This window comes from Ctenopharyngodon idella, chromosome 1 (genome assembly GCF_019924925.1).
Source record: "Ctenopharyngodon idella isolate HZGC_01 chromosome 1, HZGC01, whole genome shotgun sequence".
NCBI lineage: Eukaryota > Metazoa > Chordata > Actinopteri > Cypriniformes > Xenocyprididae > Ctenopharyngodon > Ctenopharyngodon idella.
In genome coordinates this window covers 4,848,041-4,872,064 of record NC_067220.1, presented here as the reverse complement: position 1 = coordinate 4,872,064, position 24,024 = coordinate 4,848,041, and the positions used below count along the sequence as shown (strand labels likewise).

Here is a 24,024-nt window from a genome sequence, read left to right as displayed (position 1 = left end):
ATACTGGATTTCAATAATCAAGCAGAAAAAGCTTTAATAAACTCAGAGAGGAAACAAAAACACTGAACGCAAATCAACACTAAACACATACTTTATTTACATAAAACACCACAACATTAAAAAGGCAAACATACATGAAAGAAAAATCTAGACTTGTAAAAGAACAATCTTAGTGCTCACTGAAGCTCCAGCTGTGAAGATCTGTGAACATTAGTTTGTGCATCATAAAATGCATTTCAATGCATGACTTCAGAACTTTCCAACACGGCAACTTCCACGGCATGAGGGCAGATCACTGCGTTGGGCACGCGTTAGCATTGATGCTAGCATCGTGTTTTGTGGGCGAAGCGTCAGAAATCTTCCACCAGTCGTCAAGCGGTGCGGCACTGGATGCGACGGCTGCGCTGGAATCTACACAAAAACAGACAGAGTCAGTGGAAAGACGACAACATCCAACACAAGTCATTCATTTCTACTGCGCTTTATACATCAGACCGTTTCAAAGCAGCTTCACAGTAATAAACAGGAAAATAACTGTTAATGTCGTGAAATTCAATTATGAAATGACTAATTTCAGCTGCAAAGCAGCTCTACAGAAGACTAATTGATCTTTGCAACATTGAACTGAATTGAGCTGAATAACACTATAGTCTTTAGAGATGAATTTAATTTCATAATTGAACTTTGCAGCATTGACTGCAATTGAACTGAATTGAATAAATTGAGCGGAATAATAAATGACAGTCTTCTGTAGAGCTGCTTTACAGCTGAAATGACTATTCAGCTCAATTTATTCAGTTAAGTTCAAAAAGTATTAATGCTGCTAAGTTCAATTAGTCTTCTGTAGAGCTGCTTTACAGCTGAATTGAATTTCATAATTATTGAGTTTTGCAACATTGACACTGTTTAATTCAGTTGAATAACATTGAACTGAATTGACCTGAATAACACTACTGTCTTTAGAGATTAATTGAATTTTTCATAATCGATGAACTTTGCAGCATTATCCATTATTGAACTGAGCCGAATAATCTTCTGTAGAGCCGTTTTAAAGCTGAAATTACTGTCATTCATTATTCTGCTCAATTTTATTCAATTCAGTTCAATAACGTTCATTGCTGCAAAGTTCAAATACAAAAAATTCAATTAATCTCTAAAGACTATAGTGTTATTATTCAGCTCAATTCAGTTCAATGTTGATTCAATTCATTTTAATAAGTATCAATGCTGCAAATTTCAATTAGTCTTCTGTAGAGCTGCTTTACAGATGAATTGAATTTCATAATTATTAAATTTTGCAACACTGATATGTTGAACTGAACTGAATCAACATTGAACGGAAACGAGCTGAATAATAACAACACTATAGTCTTTAGAGATTAATTGAATTCATTATTGATGAACTTTGCAGCAATGACCGTTATTAAACTGAATTGAATAAATTGAGCAAAATAATGAATGAAAGTAATTTCAGCTTTAAAATAGCTCTACAGAAGAAAAGTCATTATTTAGCTCAATTTCTTCAATTAAGTTCAATAAATATCAATGCTGAAAAGTTCAATTAGTCTTCTGTAGAACTGCTTTACAGCTGAATTTAATTTTTCATAATGACTGAATTTTGCAACATTGACACCATTTATTTAATTCAGTTGAATAACATTGAACTGAATTGACCCGAATAACACTTGTCTTTAGAGATGAATTTTATTTTTCAGAATTGATGAAGTTTGCAGCATTGACCGTTATTGAACTGAATTGAATAAATTGAGATGAATAGTGACTACTGTCTTCTGTAGAGCTGCTTTACAGCTGAAATTGAAGGTAATAGTTTCATTAAGCCCAATTCAGTTTGATGTTATAATTATTATTTTGTGTTCAAGCGAGTAGTGTCAGAAGGGTCAGATCAGTAATATTTTTTGGATATCAATCATCTTTTAAACCTCAAGCGGTCCAGCGACAGTGACAAGGAAATAAAACTCCATCAGGTGACAGTAATGAAGAACCCAGGCACCGTTATACAGTGTCTGAACCAGAAGTGACAATATTCCCGTGACAAACATGAAAATTCTCCCTGACGCCACACCACCAGTCAACCAGAAGGTGAAATTGTTCTTTTATCTCAGTGTAGCAGGTTAGGAGTTAAACACTGTAAGAGTGAGAAACACCCCACACGTGCAGTTACCCTCTTCATCACTGTCTGAAGAATCCTCGACCGCCTCGGCTGACCAACACGAAACCTCTGACATCAAAACACACAGTGAGCACTTAAAACTCCTGTGAGACACAACTAGGGCTGCGCGATACATCCACATTAAATCATGATGTGGCCATTTACATGACACCGTTTTCAACTTAAAATTGTATGCGTTTTGTCCATTCATTTACATGACAACAGCGTTTTGGGAGGCTGAAAACACAAACTTTTGAATAAAGGATTCAAAGTGCAAGTTTTTTAAAAGGATAGTAAACTAAAAATAACACAAATTTGTAAAAAAAAACAAACAAACAAAAAAACCGTGATGTCATGCATGTGTTTAGTCTATAGGTGCGTAGTGTTTCTTTACAAAGTGACTTCGCCATCTACTGGCCTGACAGCAGAATACAGCATTTCATGCATATGAACTATCTATTGAAGTCATCTGGTGAAAATTTCTGTATTTCTTTTAATATCACAGAAAAACTAAATATTGCAGTGCGAGTTTTTCCCAGTATTGTGCAGCCCTAGACATAACGCAGCGCTCGAGTACCTGGAACCGTCCCGAGGCTGGAGTTGTCGAAGAACTGCGTGGGATGGTTGAGGGAGATGGGAACACTGGAGCGCACGTCAAAGAACTTGCTCTTGGGAGAGTCCAGGAAGGCCTTCTTGGGCGAGTTGACTTCGGTCTCCGTCAGAGGAGGCTGGCGTTTGGTTGGAGTAGATAGAGCGTCTTTCCTGCTCTCCTTAATCCTGTACGCTCGCCGCTTCCATTTGTTGATCTCCTCTTGTTGTTTGCTCAGCAGACTACATGAAGCAGGAAACAGGTTTGATTAGGGTTAGATGATGTATACTGTATGTCACCATTCAGCCTAAAATACACAGATTTGATTTTTGGTCCATATTACCCAGCACTATGGAAACTTGGTCCCACCACTAAATAGATAAATAAATAAAGAGGTAATTGCGACTTTTTATATCAAAATTCTGACTTTTTTTCCCCTCAGAATTGTGTTTATATCACGCAATTCTGAGAAAGTCAGAATCATCAGTTTTTCTCCCTCACAACTGGACACGACTGGCACTTCCGACTTTATATCACAATTCTGAGAAGAAAAAAAAAGTCAGAATTGTGAGACAAAGTCAATTAACTTTTTTATTTTTATTTTATGGTGGAAACAAGCTTCCATACTAACACCATTAACCATGAAACTCCAAAATCTTGCTATGCTGATCACGTCAGCCATCACAACATCTGGAGTCACTCCTGTATTCTGTTCACACTAAATGTTTATTTAGAGGATTCAGGGCGTCATCAGGTGATGTCTGAGTGCGGTTACCTCTCAAACTGAGCGTTCTTCTTCTGCAACTCCTCCATCTTCTTGTCTTGAATTGATGTGACTGGTCTGTTTGAGCTCAATTTAAGTTCAAACTCCTCACCGTCTGCGACTGCAGAAGACATTTACAACACTTATAAAGTCACATGACATCAAGACCAACTCTGTTCCTCTCTTAAAGAGAAATTTAAAAATTAAAAATTTGCTTTAGGTAACTCAAAAATGGATTCCTGGTCTTCTGAAGCGTTTATCTACGTAATCAATTGTCAGTGAATTCAGTAACTAATCCAGCAGAGTCTTACAGGACTGTTCATCGTCCTGCTGCATTTTCCTCAGGGTCTCTTTCAGCTTGCGAATGACGTCGGCTCTGTGCTCCAACATTGAGCTCATCTGTGCGATTCTAGAAGAAAAGAATCACAGAAAAACGTTACACGTTCTCTTCCCAGATTAAACCGCACGTCACCGGATCTTCACTCCGCTGATAAACGGCACACATACTCTTTCTCATGACTTGTGGTGACTGCGATGTGATCCAGCTCCATTTTGACGAGTTTGTCCTTCAGGGCGGCGAGTTCAGCGGCAGCTGGTGTCATGTTCCTCTTAGACAGGACCTGCAGGATAAATTTAAGGAGAAAACCAAGCGTAATGTGGATACTGAGAGAAACCGAAAGGTGTAAAATCATCTGATAGTATGGTAGCGGTGACACTAGCTGTGTCAAACCTCTACTCTCTAATGACCATCACACAGTCAACTATCAACAAACCTCTGACTCTTTAAGTTTGGCTTCTAACTTCTGGATGAGAGCTTCCTTCTGCTTCAGCTGGGCACCGAGTTCCTGGAGTTGAAGATGTTTCTGGTTCAAGGAATCAGACTGAACCTTCAGTTCCTTCATCTGATCCTGAATCTCCTGCCAGACATTCAATGGGTAACACTTTTACGATCAGGCCCCATTAGTTAATGCATTAACTAAAACTATATGCCATTAAGCAATTCATTTGTATTTGTATTTATTAACCTTTGTTAATGTTAGTTAATAAAAATACAACTGTTTGGTTGATGTTTGGATGCCTTTAAAAGCAACATTCTGTAAATAATCACTGTTGATGGTACTATCTAGTGATTTGAGATCAATATGATCACTATCAGTCAGCATTATTCTGTAAATGAAACTGCACCAATTCTGAAAGTCGACCTTAATGAGTTTCTGACTGGTAACTACGACAGTGAGAGAGATGGATCATCTGGTGAAATGAGACTGTCAAATTACGATGTTAAAAAAAGAACCTATGCACGGACGAATAATTGTTCACAATAACATGCAAATTAGACACTTTCGACCGCTCCGTACCTCCATCTGCTTCTGCGTCTGCTGCAGCTGCAGTGACAGATGTTGATTGTCCCGCAGAAGCTCCGCCTCAGTTTTGGGCAGGGTGCCGTTTTGCGCTTGCAGCAGAGTTACAGTCTCTCTTCTCAGATCCTCCAGCCGCCGCTCAGACTCAGAAGACGCTGATCTGAGCGGGGAGCTCTCAGACTCACATTCGTTCAGCAGAGCCTGTTGACGAGCACAGAATGGTCAGGAAAGAGGAGCAGGACAAATACAAATAAAACTATTTCATAAATGCATCACTTACAACATAATGTGTGTTCAGATGCTCGGTCGCTTTAGTGCGACGAGCGATTTGTTGCTCGTGCAGATGTACAATAGCGGCCGTCTGAGGAGATCTTAGCAGAGCCTTGAGATCCTCGAGCTCACGAGTCCTGTGCTGACACTCCTCTGACATCATCACTGCGTGTTTGGCTAAACCGCCCTCCAGAACCCTTAGAATGCGCTCCAATTTCTGATGAGCACACACAAAACAAATAAGAGACTTCGGTACCAGAGAGTAACATATGAAATATCTACACAGTCAAGTCACATTTATTTATATATCAGTACGGAGTACCACAAGGCTCAGTACTAGGACCGTTCCTCTTCACCCTGATACCCTTGGAAAATATTAGCAAACATGGTGTTTTTCTGCTGATGATACTCAGCTCTATTTTTCAATCTGGCCTGACGAAAAGTACCAATCCACAAAACTAACAGATAGTATAGCTGATGCTTGCTTATATATAAAAATTGGATGACTAGTAATTTCCTACTATTAAATTCTGAAGAAAATTTTTTTTTTTAATTACACATAACCTAGAATACTGTCTAACACTTGATGGGTTGCTCTGTCAAGAGCTCTGTCAGACTGAATTAACTTTATATCTGAATCAGTATTTTTCATAATTGAACTTTGCAACATTGACACTATTGAACTGAATCAACATTAAATTGAATGCGCTATTGTCTTTGCAGCTGAAATTGAATTTTTAAATGTTGATTCAATTCATTTCAATAGTGTCAATGTTGCAAATTCATCAATTACGATAGGAACAAGAAAATTGTTATTTGTGAATTTTCTGGGGTAAATGCCTGTGGCCAAACAATGAACATGATCTTACCTGCAGGTACTGTTGACGTCTTTCCACCAGACATGACAGTCTCTGATCCCAGACCTGCTGGAAGTCATCCTGAAGAGATCGGAGAGCCCGTGACGGATCCTGAGTCATGAGGACGAGCAGGTCCTGGAGTCGAGACTCCTCAAACGAAGCCATGTCACGCTGCACCTCCGTCTCGAAGTGTGTCTTGCAGCGCTGCGCTAGTCTCCTGTACGCCTCCTACAATGTTTTTTCCTTCCGTTAGCAATTCAGTTTGGTGAAACCATTGATCAGATATTGTGTCTGTGCTGATTTTCTTACCGCAGTCTTGATCAGCACGTGATTCAGTCTGGTGGTTTTAGTGGTGTGTGTCGCGTGGACGCTCCTCTGAGCCAAAGGAATGAACTGCAGCAGCTGATAGATCACAGTCCATTCTTCACGATTCACCTCAGATAAAGCGTCAGTGGGACGATCGATGATCAGCTGGAGCTTCGCAAACGCCGCCTTCACATGGAAGAAAAACTTCACGGTCAGAATCTTGAGAAAGTTCACAAGCAAACCAAATGTTTCAGACATCAGCATTTACCTGCAGCTTCTCATCAGACGCATCAATTTCAGAAATCAGATGTACAGATCTGTGTTTGAGCTGATCAGAAGACACGCTACAGTTCACCTCAGTGAGAGACTGAAACACAAAAGACACTTTATGGCTTTACGGGTTTGGAATGACAGAATTTGTCATTGAAGCTTAGAACCGGTTATTCTGGGTTAGAACATGAATCTGACACACACCTGACTGAGAGAATGGACTTCAGATTCCAGCAGGATCTTCTGTTTCTCCAGCTTCTCTGCTTTTGACTCAATGTGTGTCAGCTGTGGTGGAGAACGACGGCAGTGTTAGCACAAATACACACTTCCTAACTAGTGAACAGCTTTCATTGACCTGAACTCTGACATCAGATCCAGTGTGTAGAAGTGAGGTTTACACACTCACCTTCTCCAGCTTTCCCTCCAGCTCTCGTCTGAGTTGATCCCTCTCTTTTGTGACGTCTCTTAAAGACTCGAGGACCTGCTCAGCACGAGTCTTCTCATTCTCCAGCTGATCGGTCACACCAGTGAGAGACTCGAGCTCCTCGGTCAGCCTGTTTCTCTAAAGAAACAGCAGATTATTGTAAGAAAGGAGCCGTTTTCACTGCAATGTGAACTAAAACCACCAGATTAACACGCTTACCGTCTGCTCACTCTTCTGAAGATCCTGTCTCAGTAGGTCTCCCTCCTCTCTCGTTCTCCTCAGTGTCTCCAGGAGCTCATCCTTCTCTTCCGTAAGCGAGGTGAGGTTTGTCTGGAGGTTTTGGATCTCTGTGTTGTGCTGGTCTTGTACGGCCGAGAGATCTTCACTCATTTGACTCAACTGAGAGGAAACAGAATAAGATTTATTTAAAATAAAAGAAGAAATTATGACAAATATTTCACTATTGTACATTAGAATGCACTTAAAGTAATACTAATAAATTGTAATATATTATTAAATTGTTAAAGTTTTATGAATTCAATTGATTAGACATGCCTTATTTATTAAAATTCAATTTAACCATTTAAAATGGAATTCAGAAAAATTTAAACTAATTTCAAAGAGTTCTAAAATTGTATAAGTTTCATCATTTCAATAAAGTAGATGTGCTTTAACTATTAAAATGGAAAACAGAAAAATTAAATGGTAAAACACAGAATTTGATCGGGCTGTAACTCACTCGCCGCTGAAGCTGGGACTCTTTCTCTGCACTCTGCTCCATCAGGTCTTCCTTCTCTTTCTGCTGCTGCTTCAGTTCCTCCTTAGTCACATGCAGTAAGTCCTGATACATTTTAGACTGCAGGAAAGAATAAAAACAGTGAGTGGTGTTGTGAGGATCTCAGATGACATTACAGAGATGACATGAAGCCTCACAATCGCTGCTGCCTCCTGAAGGTCTTTCCGGAGCACCTCCCTCTGACTCCTCAGAGACTCCAGCTCCTCCCTGAGAGCTTGAATCTGGACGAGATCACAGAAATCAAGCACACAACATGAGTGAAGGGAATTGCAAGGAGTGCTTGACCAATAGTAGCTCGAAGGCGTTTAACCAGTCAGAGTGAACTTTCCACCTTGGCGAGATGTTTTAAGTTCGTTCTTCAATTTCATTTGAAGTATATCTGGGTCTTTATGGGTTTGAGAGCTGTTTGATGGACTCATTTCAGCTCATAAGATTTAGAAAATCATTTGTTTGCAATTTTTTAAAATAAAAACCGGTTCTCTATTCCTGCCGTACTCAACATGATGTAATATGTTAAATGTCTCTTGCACTTAAGGAACGCACAGACCGATACACACCTGCTCAAGCTGAACTTTCTGCTTCTCTGTGGGACTCAGCTGATCTGACACCTGATGCTTCTTCTGTTTGAGCTCTCCTTGGACCTGGATCAGCTGAAGAGAGAGATTTTAATGAGAAAACACACTTCAACTGCTTCATTCATTCAGAAAGCCAAACTACCCATCAATGTCAGAAAACAGTTGCCGTGGGGGAAAAAAAAAAAAAAAAAAATCAACATTAATAATCATTATCACAATATCAGGAGTAATAATGATTTGTTACTATATTGCAGTTCTGCCTTGCAATGATTTTTATTTTTTTGTATTTTATAACATATATTATATGTAGGCCATTTGCATTATGCAAAATAATGCAATTGTCATGCAAGTACACGTATGCCACCTTTGTAAAGATGGATTACACTATCTTAATCTGTCCTTGTGTTTGTTTAACTATATATTTAAGTTCTGAGTAATATTAACTAACATGTACTTTAGTGGTTTAGATTAGTTGCATGTAATTATGCATAATTTACTGTTATTACTAGAGTACATGTAACGCATGTAACACTAAAATAAAGTGTTACCTAAAGAAGACTTTTGCTGCTAAATGTATGTTTAACAATTACTTCAATCTAACAGAATACAATTGTTATTGATAAAACAGATACATTTAATAAGGTAAATTATAAAAATGGCCCAGAAATCAGTTCTAGGGGCCTGTTAATGGAAGAGTTAAGTTCTGCCCCTGCTGCCTGTGTGCCGTTACCTCTCTGACGCCCTGCAGGATCTCCTGAAGGTCTCCTCCCTCAGTCAGTGATGTCATACTGGTGGAAGCGCTGGATTGGTTACATGCAGCATCTCTCGCTCTCTCTGCCAGCAGACGGTCTCTCTCAGCACAAGCAGAAAGCAGCTCCTGCCTCAACAGCACCATCTGTGGATCAGCCGAGAAAAAAAAAAAAAAATCTGTTAACGCACTTGAATCACAGGAGCCGATCGTGTTTATGAAGCTTCAGTAACACTTTATTGATGCTCCGCTTTAGACATTCTCTAACATTGTACCTACATATCAACTAACTCTCAGAGTATTAATAGTCTGTATGTGTTTTTGTGCATCTGAAGTCTTTGCTTATAATAAAGTGTAACCGAAGCATCTTACCATCTCGCTCTTCTCCAGCTGCTCTCTCTGGTCTCTGACGGCCTGCAGCGACTCCAGCAGCCGGTCTCTCTCTTCAGTCAGAGCGCTGATGTTAGCTTCAGCCGCCTTCATCTCCTGCTGCTCTCTCGTTCTCTCAGAGAGAAGCTGCTGTTTCTCTGCAGAAGACGACTGAAGCTCTTCACGCAGCTGCAGCATCTGATGAGGAAACAAGATTAAAATTCTTCAGAAACTTTTCTGACCCCCAGGATGATTTGTGTGTAACTTATTTTTGGGGTTAAAAAAAAAAAAATTAACATGCAGTTACATCGATTTAACTGCAATATTATTGATTAACTGCATTGATACTATTAGATGAGAACAAAATTTGAACAATGACATGAATGAGCTGCTTATGGCTGAATCATATTTGATGAAGTTTGCATCGATTCTGTTTTCCTGTTTATTACTGTGAAGCTGCTTTGAAAATTGTATAAAGCGCTATATAAGTGTCAAAATCCACTTAAAAGTTTTTCAAGGCCATGATGTGTGCGTTTAAATTTAGATGAAGTTTAAGTGTTCAGGACTTAATTCAGAATGGCTGAAATGTAAAAGGCTCACGGTCTCATCCTTCTCCTCCAGCTCTCTCCTCAGCTGGTTCTTCTCCTCTCGGTTGAGCTTCAGGATCTCCAGGAGCTGCTCTCTCTCCTCACTGACGAAGGCGAGGCTGGTCTGCACCTCCTCTAGAGTCGTCTTCTCTAGATCGCTGATGGTCTTCTCAGACAGCAGACCGTCTCTTTCAGCACAGGCGGACTGCAGCTGCTCTCTCACCTGGACCAGCTGGGAATGAATCATGGGAAACGGTGATTTACATTTGAACAGACAGGAACAGGGAAGATGTGAACTGAAGAGAGTCTCACCGTCTCATCCAGCAGCTGCCGATCTCTCTCGAGCTGCTCGCTCTCATCTGTGAGCCGCTGTACAGTCTCCAGGAGCCGATCTCGCTCCTCGGTCACAGAGCTCACGCTGGAGCTCATCCGGTCCATCTGTTCCATGTCTCTGCTTCTTTCAGAGGACACGCGGTCTCTCTCAGCACACACAGACTGGAGCTCTGACCTCAGCTGGGCCATCTGAACAAAGGGAAACACTTTGTTAATATAGATATATATACTCTGGTGTCTCCAGAATGTGTCTGTGAAGTTTCAGCTCAAAGTACCCCACAGATCATTTATTATAGCTTGTCAAATTTGCCCCTATTTGGGTGTGAGCAAAAACACGCCGTTTTTGTGTGTCCCTTTAAATGCAAATGAGCTACTGCTCCCGGCCCCCTTTCCAGAAGAGGGCGGAGCTTTAACAGCTCACACTTCGGTTGCTCAACAACAACAAAGCTGGAGAATCTCACGCAGCCAAAATGAGGATTGTCAGTAACGGTGTTCAGCCTTACATTGTTCAAACCGGAGTCGACACTGATGGAGAGACTCAGGAAGAAGTTACAACTTTTAGACGTTTCTGAATGGTTAGTGGATAAATTTATGTAGTTGCTGTGGAGTTGATTCAACTCATCCACTAGCATGTGCCGTCATGTTAATCTTTTGTGTTGAATTGACCCTCGTTTGTGAAGCAGTCCGGCGTAAAATGACGGCATGTCAACAACACTCTACTACAACAACTCTTCCTCTTCTCTAAAGCAGCCCAACATGGCCCCGCCCCCTTTGTTGTGTGTTCTCAGGGGCGGGGTTTATGTAAATTTTAGAGTTAGTGATGTCACTAACCTGGGAAGAAGCTCGTAGTCCCTACCAGCCGTTTGTTGTAGTTTTTAAAAAGCAATTTCTTTAAAAGAAAATATCTCCCTTTGCATTGAACTTTTGAGTGTCGTAACTTTGCAGATGTTGTTTATGATCAAACAGCAACATTACACACTAACTAAAGTAAAAAGTGAAATCTTTTTAAATATTGTTTGGATTATTTCAGGTCTATACCACCCTTTCCACTGGGATCGAGCGCAGTCGGATTGATTGAGATGTTTACATTAAGGCTTTTTAATCAGATTATTTGGTGCACAGAAGCTACTGCGGTGATATTAACCCAGAATCCTCCTCTAAAGCAGTGTTATGATATGTACCGTCTGGTCTCTCTCCTGCTGCTCTCTCCTCAGCTGCTCCAGCTCTTCTCGGAGGCTCTGAAGGGTCTGCTGGAGCTGGTCGCGCTCTTCCGTCAGTGAGGTGATGCTGGCCTTCATCTCCATCATCTCAGGGTCATCGAGTGTGTTCATGGAGCGCTCCAACACACAACACACGCTCTCCGACTCCTCTCTCAGCTGCTTCACCTGTGGAAGGATAAACCGTGTCATTTCTGATCTCAAGCCACGACTTAATGAATATTACTGTCCAACAACTGCTTGACAGCTGCCGTTACTAAAGCCAAAATAGTGAGCTTGTGTCTCGTATTTTTAACTGCAAAACGTGTTCTGTGTGATGACCCTTAGAGGAACTACTAATTTGGTACAGATCACAGTAAATGAGAAGTCAATCAGTCACATAATGCACCTGCTGCGATGTGTTTTCAGAGAGTTTAGACTCCATGAGCGTCCGCTGAGACTCCAGCTCCAGTATGGTGTTCTGAAGGTCTTTCACCTTCTCAAGAGCTCCTCTCAACTCATCTTGATTTTCAATCATCTGCATTTGAAAACAAGTAAATATATAAATATCTCAAAAAGGTACAATGACATTGCCGCATATTTGTGGTTCAGAAACCCTCAGATTTCATCAAAAATATCTTAATTTGGGTTCCGAAGATGAACAAAGGTCTTCCGGGTGTGGAACGACTTAATGACAAATTTTCATTTTTAGGTGAACTAACCCTTTAAAGAAACCCAAAACTTTTGAATGGTAGCGTATGTATATAAATTTTAAATGCCATTATTTCCTCGCACAACTCATTTCCATCTCACCATTTCCACATTCTCCTGTAGATCAGACTTTAACTGGTTCTTCTCCTCATTCACAGCGTCCAGTTCCTCTTTAAGCAGCTGAATCTGAGAATCACAGTTCACTCATTATAATAATCACGATCATCAGTATTTGAAGAGCTCTTGTGAAGGTCTCTGACTACCTGCTGGAGGAGTTCATCATGATGTGTGTCCGTCTGTGGGCCGCTGCGATCCTGCTGAACCTGCATAAGCTGAGAAAAACACTTCCTATAGAAACACACGCACCTCACTTTAAACAGGACCAATTATGCTTTACATATTTGCTTTTGAGCATGAAAAAGCTCTGGAAAGCACAAATTCTTCTCTCTATCAGTGTCACTGTTTCTGAACTCCCTGAAATGCCTCCATTGTAGTTGGAGAATATGGGGAAAATAATGAACATTCAAGCATGAATAAGGCCAAAAACAACATCAAGACTTTGTAAGAGCATAATAGGTCCTCTTTATCATTTATATATTAATAGAACATCTGAATTCAGTATTTACCATCCCATTACTGTCTTCGAGGTCGCTCTTGAGCTGGTCTCTCTCGTCTCTCAGGCCCTGTAGGATCTCCTGCAGCTGCTCTCGCTCTTCAGTGATCAAGCTGATCGTGCATCGCAGGTTCTCCATCTCATCCGGGTCGCTCTGAACTCGCTCCATCTTCTCAGACAGAAGCGCGTCTCTCTCGCCGCGAACAGACTCCAGCTCTGAGCTCAACTGCAGCGAATGACACGAGGTAAAAACAATGTTAAAACACTCCGGTCTGGTGGTTGATGGGACTGTGTGTAGTGTAAAGAGTGAACGCACCTTCTGCGTGGCCTCCTCTAATGACGCGAGCAGTGTGCTCTTCTCCTGCAGATCCGTCTGGAGCCGCTCTGAAGTCTCCGTCAGCTGTTGGGTCAGTTCTGCTTCCTTCAGCTGAGCATCGACCAGATCGCTCTCCATCTTCAGCAGCTGATCCTGAGCGTTCGCCGTCTGCTCTTTCAGCCTCTGATGATCTTCATTCAAACTGGACTGAGCAGATATCAGAGCGTCTCGCTCCTCTCTAACAGAATGCAGCTCTTCTGACAGACCAGACACCTAAGAAACAGCAAATATATTCACGTGTGTCACATGCATCTAGTGACGTCTACATCAAAGCTGAGTTTCAGATCTCCACCTGTTCAGATGCATCTTGAAGGTCCAATGTCAGCTGGTTTTTCTGCTCTAATAAAGTCTCAAGCTCTTCCTTTAGCGTCTGGATCTGTAGAACATGTTACACCATCAGATTAACCCACACAAACTCTCACATCATAGAGAACAGAAGAACAAAGTCACAGACCTGCTGAAGCGCAGCGCTGTTCTCCTCACTGGAATCATGTTGTTGCTGTTCCTGCAGCATCTAAAACAAAACACTTCCATTACAGATATTTCAACAGCATCACTTACACGTCACATGTATTTATTATTCTCGTGGCTCTTTGAGAAACATGACCTGGAGATTGTGTTGTAATTAAGAGTGACGCTAACTCTCTCTCACCATCTCATTCTCCTCCAGATGTGTTTTCATCTGCTGTAGTTTCTCCTGAAGCTGATCTCTCTCCTCCGTTACAGATGTGAGATCTGCTTTGATCTTCTCCATCGCGTCAGACATCTCATGAAGCTCCGATCTCTCCAACAGCAGTCGCTCCTTCTCACCCGCAGCAGCGCTGAGCTCTTCTGTCAGCCGCTTGATCTGCAAACAAACAGGACACAAATTAAATAAACAGCGCTTTTAGTTTTTCCAGGCAAGTCTATCTGACGGTAGCATTCAGAGACGCATAAATAATCGTTTAAAGATGGAGATCTCGATTCAAACACCCATGTGATCTTATTCCTAAATGACAACGATTCAACAAGTCCGATCACAGCGAACGCTCAGATCTGTGCTCTGATCCAGAAAGAGCCGTTGTCATGTATCAGTATGAAACAGCTTCACAAACAGACTTTAACCACACAGGATCATTATTTCTGTCTTACAATCATTCAGATTATCACAGAAGTACTGGGATAAAAGTTTATAGTTCAGATATAAACACTGATGTCTACAGCAGTGATCAAAATAGAGTAAATCACCTTTTGAAAGTAACTTGAGGCTTCAAATAAAGATTGTATCAATTGCATTGTTACACCAGTAGGTGGTGACAAGTGACTGTTACATTTATTTGTCCTTGAATCATTCAAAAGATTCATTCAAAAATAATGATTCGTCCAGTAATGAAACAAGTCATTAGGCTTCTTCAAGATGAATCGGTGCTGCGCAGACCGATCGGCGTATGACATCAAATTACGAAATCAAAGTACAGCGAGAGCGATTCAAAAGCATGAGTCGTCGTTTGCTTTCCAATCGCTCTCACGGTACTTTGACGTCATACGCCGATCGGTCTGCGCAGTGCTGATTCATCTCGAACAAGCCTATTATAAGTGGATCATTGAATCATTCATTCAAGAGATTAGTTCAAAAACTTGAGAGAATCTTTCAAGTGAGTCACTGAATAATTCATTCAAACCAATTTAAGAAAAAAGAAAAAAGGAATTCCAAAATTAAATATTTTTTGAATTGTGCAGTTCAAGGAATATTCAGTAAGTAATGGCCTAACACAGAAAATGAAGAAAATGAAAGTAAAATAAAATGGCATTTAGTCTTCACTGTATGAATTAAACTATTATTATTAAAGCTACAAAAGTCATTCTGTCAAGAGCAGTGGGTGATTCTTCTGTTGTTTGATCACAGACACAGAGCTGCTGCCACTTTAAGACTGAATGCACTGATTTTCTCCTAATTGTTTATATACACTTAAAAAGAAACCGTCTGTGTTCACGTAAATTTTGAAGCTCAAAGGATACTTTGCTTGTAAGCTTTGCCTCAGAGCACACGAACAGAACGCCGCCTGAAGAACAGCGTGAGTTCTCTTGAGCCGTGTAATACTTTAACAACTTTTTAATAATCAAGCACGTCCTGCAGTAGACATTTCACATTTTACGACACACATTTAACTGATCTGGGTGTTAAAGTCAGGGCATAATGAAATCACATTGCTGTGAAGGAAACACAAATCATCGCAGAACAGAATGCAGCACAATAAACATTTTATCTCCATTATCTTCTTTTCATCACTGGAAGCCAAAATCAAAAAGAGCTCTGATTTACAAGTACCTGATCTTGTAGCTGATCATCTTTGTTCTGGTCCTCATGTTGGTCGACCGTCTGAACTCTCTGTGACTCCAGATTGTGTATTTTCCCCTGAAGGTCCTTTACCGTCTCCTGAGCATCTCTCAGTTCTGCTTGAGTCTCAATCATCTGCAGTGAATAAAGTAAAGGGTTTAGATGATGTAGAGTGAGATCATCCTGTTTGGGCTGGCAGCAGTCGTAAGCGCTCACCATCTCCACATTTTCCTCCATGTCCCTCTTGAGCTGGTCTCTCTCATCTCTCAGGCCCTGTAGGATCTCCTGCAGCTGCTCTCGCTCTTCAGTGATCGAGCTGATCGTGCGTCGCAGGTTCTCCATCTCATCCGGGTCACTCTGAACTTGCTCCATCTTCTCAGACAGAAGCGCGTCTCTCTCGCCGCGAACAGACTCCAGCTCTGAGCTCAACTGCAGCGAATGACACGAGGTAAAAACAAAGTTAAAACACTCAGTCTTGTGGTTGATGGGACTGTGTGTAGCGTAAAGTGTGAACGCACCTTCTGCGTGGCCTCCTCTAATGACGCGAGCAGTGTGCTCTTCTCCTGCAGATCCGTCTGGAGCCGCTCTGAAGTCTCCGTCAGCTGTTGGGTCAGTTCTGCTTCCTTCAGCTGAGCATCGACCAGATCGCTCTCCATCTTCAGCAGCTGATCCTGAGCGTTCGCCGTCTGCTCTTTCAGCCTCTGATGATCTTCATTCAAACTGGACTGAGCAGATATCAGAGCGTCTCGCTCCTCTCTAACAGAACGCAGCTCTTCTGACAGACCAGACACCTGACAATGAACCATAATGGATGAGATTTAGCCACATAGAAGCAAAAACTGGCTAAGAAGATTGAGACTGTGATGCAGTTTCTCTAACCTGTCCCAGTAATTCATCCATTTTAACAGGAAGTGTCTCCAACTCCTCCGTCTTACTCTGCAGACATCCCTCCCTCTCGTGACTCTGATCAAGCTCCTTACGCAAGTCGCACACAGTTTTCTCCAACACAAGATTATCGGTCAGATCTGTGAAGGGAGACAAGACCAGGAACGTGAATTTAGACAGTAAATCCAGTCAGTTTTGATTCCATTTAGTCACAAAGTCCCTCTGCATGTTCTTTAACAGATCTGCACCTACTTTTTGGCACTTTTCCGTCCAGCAGAGCAGTGAGTTTGGTGTTCTCATCGAAGGCGCCCATCAGCTCTTTCTGAAGATCCGTTTGCATCTTCTTGAAGCGAGACTTCTCGTGCTCGAGCTTATCCTGAAGCGTCTTCACCTCAGCTTCCATCTTCCCATAGTCAGTTGTCAGGGTCGCCTGGGCGAAAGTCACATGACTCACATTAAATCACTCCTCACAACACACACAGATCTCTCCCAGAGCTCCACTCTACTCACGTCTCTCTCTTTGAGGCAGATGTTCTCGCTGCGCAGGAAGGCCCATTCTTTCTTGGTATCCAAACTGAGAGTCTCCGCATCATCTAGAGAGCGCCGCAGACGAGTCACTTCATGCAAAAGATCCTTGTCGCTCTGCAGATTGAAATATAGCATGAATATATATGACACACAGTCTTGTCAATGTATAGTGTGGAAGAATTGCACAAAATATTGTATTAATAAATATTTTGTGCCCACAATCTAACTAATAGTGCAGTGACGTACAAAACTCTGCAGCTCAGCGTTCAGATCCGTCTTCTTCTGAAGCTCGGATGACATCGTCGCCAGATCAGCCTATGGAGAACAATGTATATCACATATGGACATTTTACACACATTTGGTCTTTAAAAGCAAATAAAGAAAGCGAATATGAACGGACCTTCAGCTGTTGGATCATTTCTTCTGATCGTTTTAAATCCTGCTGCAGTCTGGAGTTTTCAGCCTCTAGTTCTCTCTGTGTGAGGAGGAATTAAAACAGCGGACATGGATTATCAGTGAAAGCAAGAGAACATGTAAACGAGAATACTGAGAAATAAAGCTCTGATCACCTCATACTCTCTCTTGCTCTCCTCCTCTAGTTTCTCAAACTCATCTGCGTCTCTCCTCTCATCGATGTCCTTCTGCAGGGCGTCTTTGTCTTTCTGAAGCGAGTCCTTCTCAGCCTTCAGACTCTCCAGTTCTTCGTTCACCAGCTGAAGTGTGTGTTTGACCAGGTCTCGCTCAGCAATAACAGCATCCTTTACAAAATAAATAAACATGATGTTTATTCGCAGGGTTCACACATGTAATATGATGCATTTCCAAATGAAAAAGAACATTCAACAAGCCAAATAAAAACGCAGGATGATGTTGTTCACTCACTTTCTCAAATCCGACGGTCTCACAGAGCTGAATGGCCTCTTCCAGATCTCTCTTCATCTGAACACACATACGAAACACATTTTAAATCAATAATCACGGTCAGGAGAAAGAGAAAACATCACTGTAAACACACAAAACAGACACTACAGCTGCAGTTGTACCTGTTCACACATGTTCTGAGAGCGCAGGAAGGCTTCTGAAGTCTTCTCCAGCTCCGCCACCTTCAGTTCCAGCGCGGCGCTTCTCTCCTCAGTCGTCTGTCTCTCCTGAACCTCCGTCTCGAGTCGACGCTGTAGCTCCGTCATCTGTCTCTCCAGCTCAGAGATGGGCTTCTCCTCTTCTGACGGCGCGGCTTGAGCCTCCAGCTTGTTCTGCAGCTCAGAGACCTTCAGCTGGAGCTCAGCGCTCATCTCCTCTGCTCTCTGCTTGCTCTGAGTCTCTGCCTCCAACTGACGCTCCAGAGATGCCACCTTCTGCGACAGCTCGCTCGCCTGGGGAGAGTCGAGGAAAGGATTCCTGAACAGAGAGGGGAAACGAAACATGCATTTATGCTGCATATCGATGGAGGTAATGAATAGATTAAGTCAAGGCAACCAGAAGTTGTGCTTTTTATAGAGTCAGCGGCAAATTATGCATTTTTTTTTTTTGCAGTAAACAAAACTACAAATATTTTCCCTTCCAGAAGGTTCATTTTTAGCTGTAAATAAAACTAGACAAAAAAAAAAAAAAAAAAAAAAACAGTCCATTAAAGAGTAAAAGTGGTTGTGATAGTGTCGTGAGGATGATGATGTGTCCTCACCCCTCCGAGGAGCTGCGGACAGTGATGCTGCTCATCTCCATGTCCATGTTGGGTTCATCCAGCGCAGTGAAATCAAACCGGCTGTCGAACTCATCCATATCTGGACACAAAACAAAACAACTGAGCAAACACCTCATGAACCTTCAGGGACGGACACACAAAAATCTTCTTAAGAAAATGTTCTTAGGAATATTCCTATGAACTTATTAGAATTTATCTTAAGCACAGTTCTTAAAGAAAATATGAGAACTTTTTCCTTTTCAAGATTGAAATGACAGGCATTACCTGAAAAGGTGCGGACAAAATGTTTGTCTCTATTGGCTTGACCAGAATTCAGCAAACAGCGTCACATTTTTAATGCGAGTTTAAAACAATTATTTTAAATTAGCTTGTCTTAAGATGGACGCTTTTATTTGCTCTGCCTTCATATGCTTAATTTTAACAATTAATCTGATATAAGCCAAAAAAAAAAAATTTATTAAAGACAAGAGGGATTTAAGACCAGCTGAAGGATATCCTAACTTTAAGAAGTTTTTTGTTCAAATTGTATATTTAAATGTCATCAAGTTTTGAGCCACTGAGATGGAGGAAAATCTGTCAAAAATGACTGAAAAGCTTAAGTTTTATACAAGCAACAGACTAAAAGAATAAAAACAGATTTTTAAAAGCATAATTTAAATTCTTCCTAAGTTTTGTCTTGAACAATGGTAAGAAAAAAGATAATTCTTTAATAGTATTTTGGGAAAACAAAATATTCCTTAACTTTTTTCTTAAGTAAGAAAACAAGAACTTTATTCTTAAGAGTGTTTTTTGGTCGACATATCATGCCTTTGCGCTTCGGGCAACCCGAGTTCGAGCCTCGGCTCATGGACCTTTCTCGATCCCGCCTCCCTTCTCTCTCGCACTTTGCCTCCTGCCTATATACCGTCCTACTGTAATAAAGGCAAAAACCGCCCCTGTGAGTCCGGTACCTGGTGTAGCACTGACCACAGTGACAGACTCATTTTCTGATTAATGTTTTTCCGGTCAAGCCTTCATTCTGAAAGTGACGTTCACGCACATCACAGATACTGCAGAATCATTTTCTCAAATGGTAAGGCAGAATTCGTACCCTCTCCCTCCTCGGGCAGAGAGCAGTCGGCTCTTCGCTTCTTGATGTACGGCTCTGCGAAACTCATGTCAGTGTAGCCGAGATCTTCCTTCAGTAGATGCGCAGATCTCAGGAGTTTCCCGCCCCACGTCACTCTCCGCTTGGGAACCTTAACGTGTAAATGCAACAATCAGATCCACGGACTTCACTAACACTGAGGTGTTAAGACTCGTAATCTCATTACCTTTGGGATCAGGGCAACATTTGAGGCAGTGACTAGCAACTTGGTCAAGTTCTTAATCCGGTCCTCCTGCTCTCTCTGGAGCTGGTCTTTCTCTTGCAGAAGCTGACACAGTGACTCTCGCTCGGTTGCGGTTGTTTGTGTGACAGACGAAACCTGTGAGATGAGACGGGAAAGCGATCATGTAAGGAGATGATGGGTCATGTTATTACTGGACGACTGTCAAACATGTGATGCACACGCTCACCTCTTGCAGACGACGTTTAAGATCAACGATCTCATTGCGGTATCTTCTTAGAAGAGCGCCTTCATCGGACACCTCCGTCACGTGAGGGTCGTTCTTCATGCGCTTCGCCGCACTCGCAAACTTTAATCACAGTAAAAACACAGATGAATTCAACACATCTACCCACATCACAGCAGACCGCAGTGAAGAAGGGTGTCCTCTCGTACCTGTAAGGTGCTGACGGTCTCGTCCACAGTGGCCGGCGTGATGGTGCAAATAATCACAGTCTTCGCATTCCCACCCAACGAGTTCTGAAGGATTCGAGTCAGTTTGCTGTCTCTATAATTCAAGAAGCCCCTTTTGGATGGAACGGAAACAAGGCATTATGGTTTGCTGCAGTTTGTAACCAAAAACAGGGTGAGTGTCATGAAATAAAACTCACTTCTGACTCTCATCAGATAATTTCTTAATGACTTGACCCAGTGTGAACAAACTGCGGTTTATGTTGCAGCCTTCTTTAAACCGGGTTCCTGAAACAAAAGAGAGCTTTTAACAGATACATTTTTTTTAAGCTTTTCGAAAAAGGCTCACACTTTGGATGTACATGATCATTTTTGACCAGAAACAGTTCTATGCAGCTGCCTGCTGTGATGGAATACTAGATTTTATGCTTGGAAAATAAACATTTGGATAGGGGTGTGACGGGACAGTTAGCTCACGAGACACAAGATTGAGTTCACGTTTAAATGTGCGCTCGCGTTTTACTTTCGCTTTCGATTTTGTGATCGCACATACTCTGTGAACAGGGAGCGGTGGTGCCGAGCGTGAATTCTACAAGATCAGACATTTGTCAGACACTGAGGCTCTGTTGTGCAACAAATCCTCCGCCACGGTCTCGTCAGTCATCTCATCACTTACTCTCGTGAATCAGTGAACTTTGATTCCTGCTGCACTACGCATGACTCTGCAGCTTGTGTTGGATGAGCTGGATGGGATTGAAGTGACTGTTATCCAACTGAATTAAATAGTTTTTACTTCTATAAAAAGCAAAATGACAGTGGAGACGTAATGTAAACATAACGGTGCCATATTCTATCCTAATTTCACCCTCACACTCCGTCATGGCAATATCACGAGACAGCTTTTCAAACGTCAAACGGTTTGTGCCAAAATCGGGTTGATATCGTGTAGTTTGAACCCGGCATTAGACTCAGTGAATGAAGTCCATCTTTCTGTTCAAAAGAAGCAACAGACTAAAAGAATCAATAGTAAAAACAAATCATTACCCTCAGCTCCCGTTTGACTCGCTCGTTCAGCACCAGCAAGATCCACCAAGTTCTATAGAAACAGGAAACAATGCGTAATAAATGCTGCTTATCCACATGACATCCCACAAAAGGCTCGTGGTCTGTTTTGAACTCACCAGGTGTGACACTATGATGGCTCCATCAGCGTTTTCACCTGACGCTGGATCACTCCTCTCACGGCTCTCCAAGATCTGACAGACAAAAACCAGACGCTTCAGAGATGAACCTTAAATCAGAGTCCAAACACACTCCAGTTCATATCGCCTCTTACCATGCGGAAAATGGTGTGAGAGCGGCTGCTGCGCTGGTTCATTTTCGTTTTTCCATAATGCCGGTTTTCTGTATGAATCAAGTGACGATCACATAAGTACTGCAGTACAGCAAAATAAAGAACGAGTGAGTGAGTGATGCAATAACTTTACTTTCTCCTTTGGTGATCCAGGACAGGGCTTGTTCCGGTGACGTCACCATCTCTTCGGTCAGATCAGCCACGTACACGTTTTTCTGTGAACAGTCTGAAAGTTACGAAATGAAACTACACAATGAAAATGCAACAAAAGACGAACGACTTACGTAGTTCCCTTCACGAATTTCCAGAGGTTTTCTTTTCCAGCTTTCACAGAGCAAATCTGTGACCGTTTCGTTGTAGATCTCCATGTAGCTCACGCGCAGGAGAAACTCTTTCTTTGGACACTGGAAAAGACGCAAAGAAATAAAGCTATTAAACGCTCACTGCCATTAAAAGGCATTGATTACTGAACAATTAACAAATGTACAAGACAGACGTTCAGAAATAAACGTCCACTAATCTTCAGAACCTTTAAATCAGGTCTTCAAAGACAATAATTCACCCCAAAATGATAACGGCATCATCATTTAATTATTTGTGAGTAGAAAGACTGAAATGTAAGCACGGTTCCTCTGGAGGAGCGCTCAGATCTCAAAAGTTCGCCAGCACTTACGTTTTTAATAGTTTTGAAGACGTCAGCCATGGCGAGAGGAATCACTCCAGGGTTATGCTCACTTCCCATCATGGTGAAAGTCTTTCCGGAAGATGTCTGTCCGTAGGCAAATATCGTGCCTGAAAATAGGAGATTATGCATTAAGATTTAACAGTGACAGAAAGTGTAAAACATACATCTAGTGTACAGTATACTATGCCTATGTGCATTGTGCTCATATAGCATGCATTTTTATTAGGGATGAACCGATATGAAAATTTTGGCAGATACCGATAACCGATATATTGGCTGATTAATCTAAATCAAAATTTTTATATAATTTGATAACATTAAAAATGAACATATATCAGCTGATACCGATATATCGTGCATCCCTAATTTTTATTTTCTGTACGGTTGTGTTGTCTGATATTGCACCATGTCTTCAGAGGGAAAACAAAAAAATTGATCAATCAATCTGATTTGCTGTGAGATTGACTACTGTAGTTACTCTGATACTCTAGATGTTCTGGACTCACCGTTATAGCCTTCGACTGCGGACACGACCAGCGGCTTTGCGATATCCTGGTAGAGCTGACCAGTGCTCTCTTCAGCACTGAACACACGGTCTGAAACACAAGAAGGTCAGATTCACTGCTCTACTGGTCACTCTAGTGGTCAAGATCCACTGAAGCTCAACTCACCAAAACTGAAGCTCTTAGTTTGAGTCCCATCATCATCCAGCTGATGGATGGCCTGTTTGTCTGCTCTCCAGAACAGCTGGACTGGCTCTGAACTCTCCGACTCCTCCCTGAAATCATCAGTATCACCATTAGACTGTTGTTGAGTCTAAAAAAATACTGAAAATCTACTTTAAACACAACATTAATGGAATAAACGAGCTGACTGACACTAACCTGCAGGCTGCATAAAGAGCCAAAGTTAGTCATCTAATTTTTTTTCTTTAAGACTAATCATAACTATTTTTTTTATGTCAGATACATAAAATAGATACTATGGTATAACTTGAAGGCGAAAAATAAGACGTATTATTAACTGCTAGTTCGTCAGATTAGTTCTTAAGACACACAGTGGACGTGTTTGTGCTACTGGTGAACCAGCGAAATATAAAGATATGTTATTATTGAATTGCTCAAATTCCGTTTTTAGAAAACGTTTACTTCAGAAATATGAGAAAAAACAACCTTTTGTATTGATTTATGATTATGTCATTAGCAACTGTTCACTCCTCCTCAGTGAATCTGTCAGCAATAACTGTTTTATACGTTAAATTTACCTTCATGCTCAAAATATAAATCTTTTCTTACCTTTTAATAAGGGGTCTGACCCTAACGCAAACTTTTACGGCGGATTCTTCCGTCATTTTCGGTCACTCCATTAACGCTAAACTGAGATATTGAATCTAACTGACTGACTGACTGACTGAGCGCTCAGCGAGATTTAAAAATTTAACAGACTTTTCATTGGACGGC

The 24,024-nt window shown here is 41.5% G+C and overlaps 1 protein-coding gene across 4 annotated transcripts; it reads right to left on the bottom strand.

Moving 5' to 3' along the window:
* Nucleotides 1-75: 75 nt before the first annotated feature.
* Nucleotides 76-24,024, bottom strand: cenpe (centromere protein E). 4 transcript variants are annotated; one of them, XM_051903218.1, is made up of 57 exons: nucleotides 23,860-24,024; nucleotides 23,236-23,342; nucleotides 23,071-23,160; nucleotides 22,553-22,671; nucleotides 22,164-22,283; nucleotides 22,013-22,094; nucleotides 21,862-21,929; nucleotides 21,707-21,781; nucleotides 21,570-21,621; nucleotides 20,726-20,813; nucleotides 20,511-20,640; nucleotides 20,305-20,424; nucleotides 20,061-20,213; nucleotides 19,838-19,985; nucleotides 18,727-18,826; nucleotides 18,089-18,443; nucleotides 17,928-17,984; nucleotides 17,615-17,803; nucleotides 17,446-17,520; nucleotides 17,291-17,359; nucleotides 17,027-17,158; nucleotides 16,769-16,946; nucleotides 16,511-16,656; nucleotides 16,150-16,422; nucleotides 15,848-16,060; nucleotides 15,623-15,766; nucleotides 13,967-14,161; nucleotides 13,769-13,828; nucleotides 13,607-13,690; nucleotides 13,255-13,527; nucleotides 12,952-13,164; nucleotides 12,589-12,657; nucleotides 12,428-12,511; nucleotides 12,024-12,152; nucleotides 11,600-11,803; nucleotides 10,398-10,607; nucleotides 10,099-10,317; nucleotides 9,502-9,696; nucleotides 9,112-9,276; nucleotides 8,364-8,456; nucleotides 7,944-8,027; nucleotides 7,750-7,866; nucleotides 7,230-7,409; nucleotides 6,993-7,148; nucleotides 6,791-6,871; nucleotides 6,585-6,683; nucleotides 6,320-6,502; nucleotides 6,023-6,238; nucleotides 5,164-5,370; nucleotides 4,881-5,084; nucleotides 4,296-4,439; nucleotides 4,030-4,142; nucleotides 3,834-3,931; nucleotides 3,535-3,643; nucleotides 2,748-3,001; nucleotides 2,183-2,239; nucleotides 76-411 (listed from the first exon to the last, which is right to left on the bottom strand). In XM_051903218.1, the coding sequence occupies exons 1-57, from the start codon at nucleotides 23,913-23,915 to the stop codon at nucleotides 293-295; spliced, it is 7,953 nt and encodes a 2,650-aa protein (XP_051759178.1). In that variant the 5' UTR covers nucleotides 23,916-24,024; the 3' UTR covers nucleotides 76-292. The 4 variants fall into 4 exon arrangements, with proteins under 4 accessions (XP_051759178.1, XP_051759187.1, XP_051759195.1 ...); XM_051903227.1 differs by lacking the exon at nucleotides 2,183-2,239; XM_051903235.1 differs by lacking the exons at nucleotides 13,255-13,527; nucleotides 13,607-13,690; nucleotides 13,769-13,828; ... (1 more) ...; nucleotides 15,623-15,766; nucleotides 15,848-16,060 and having other exon boundaries at nucleotides 23,860-24,023.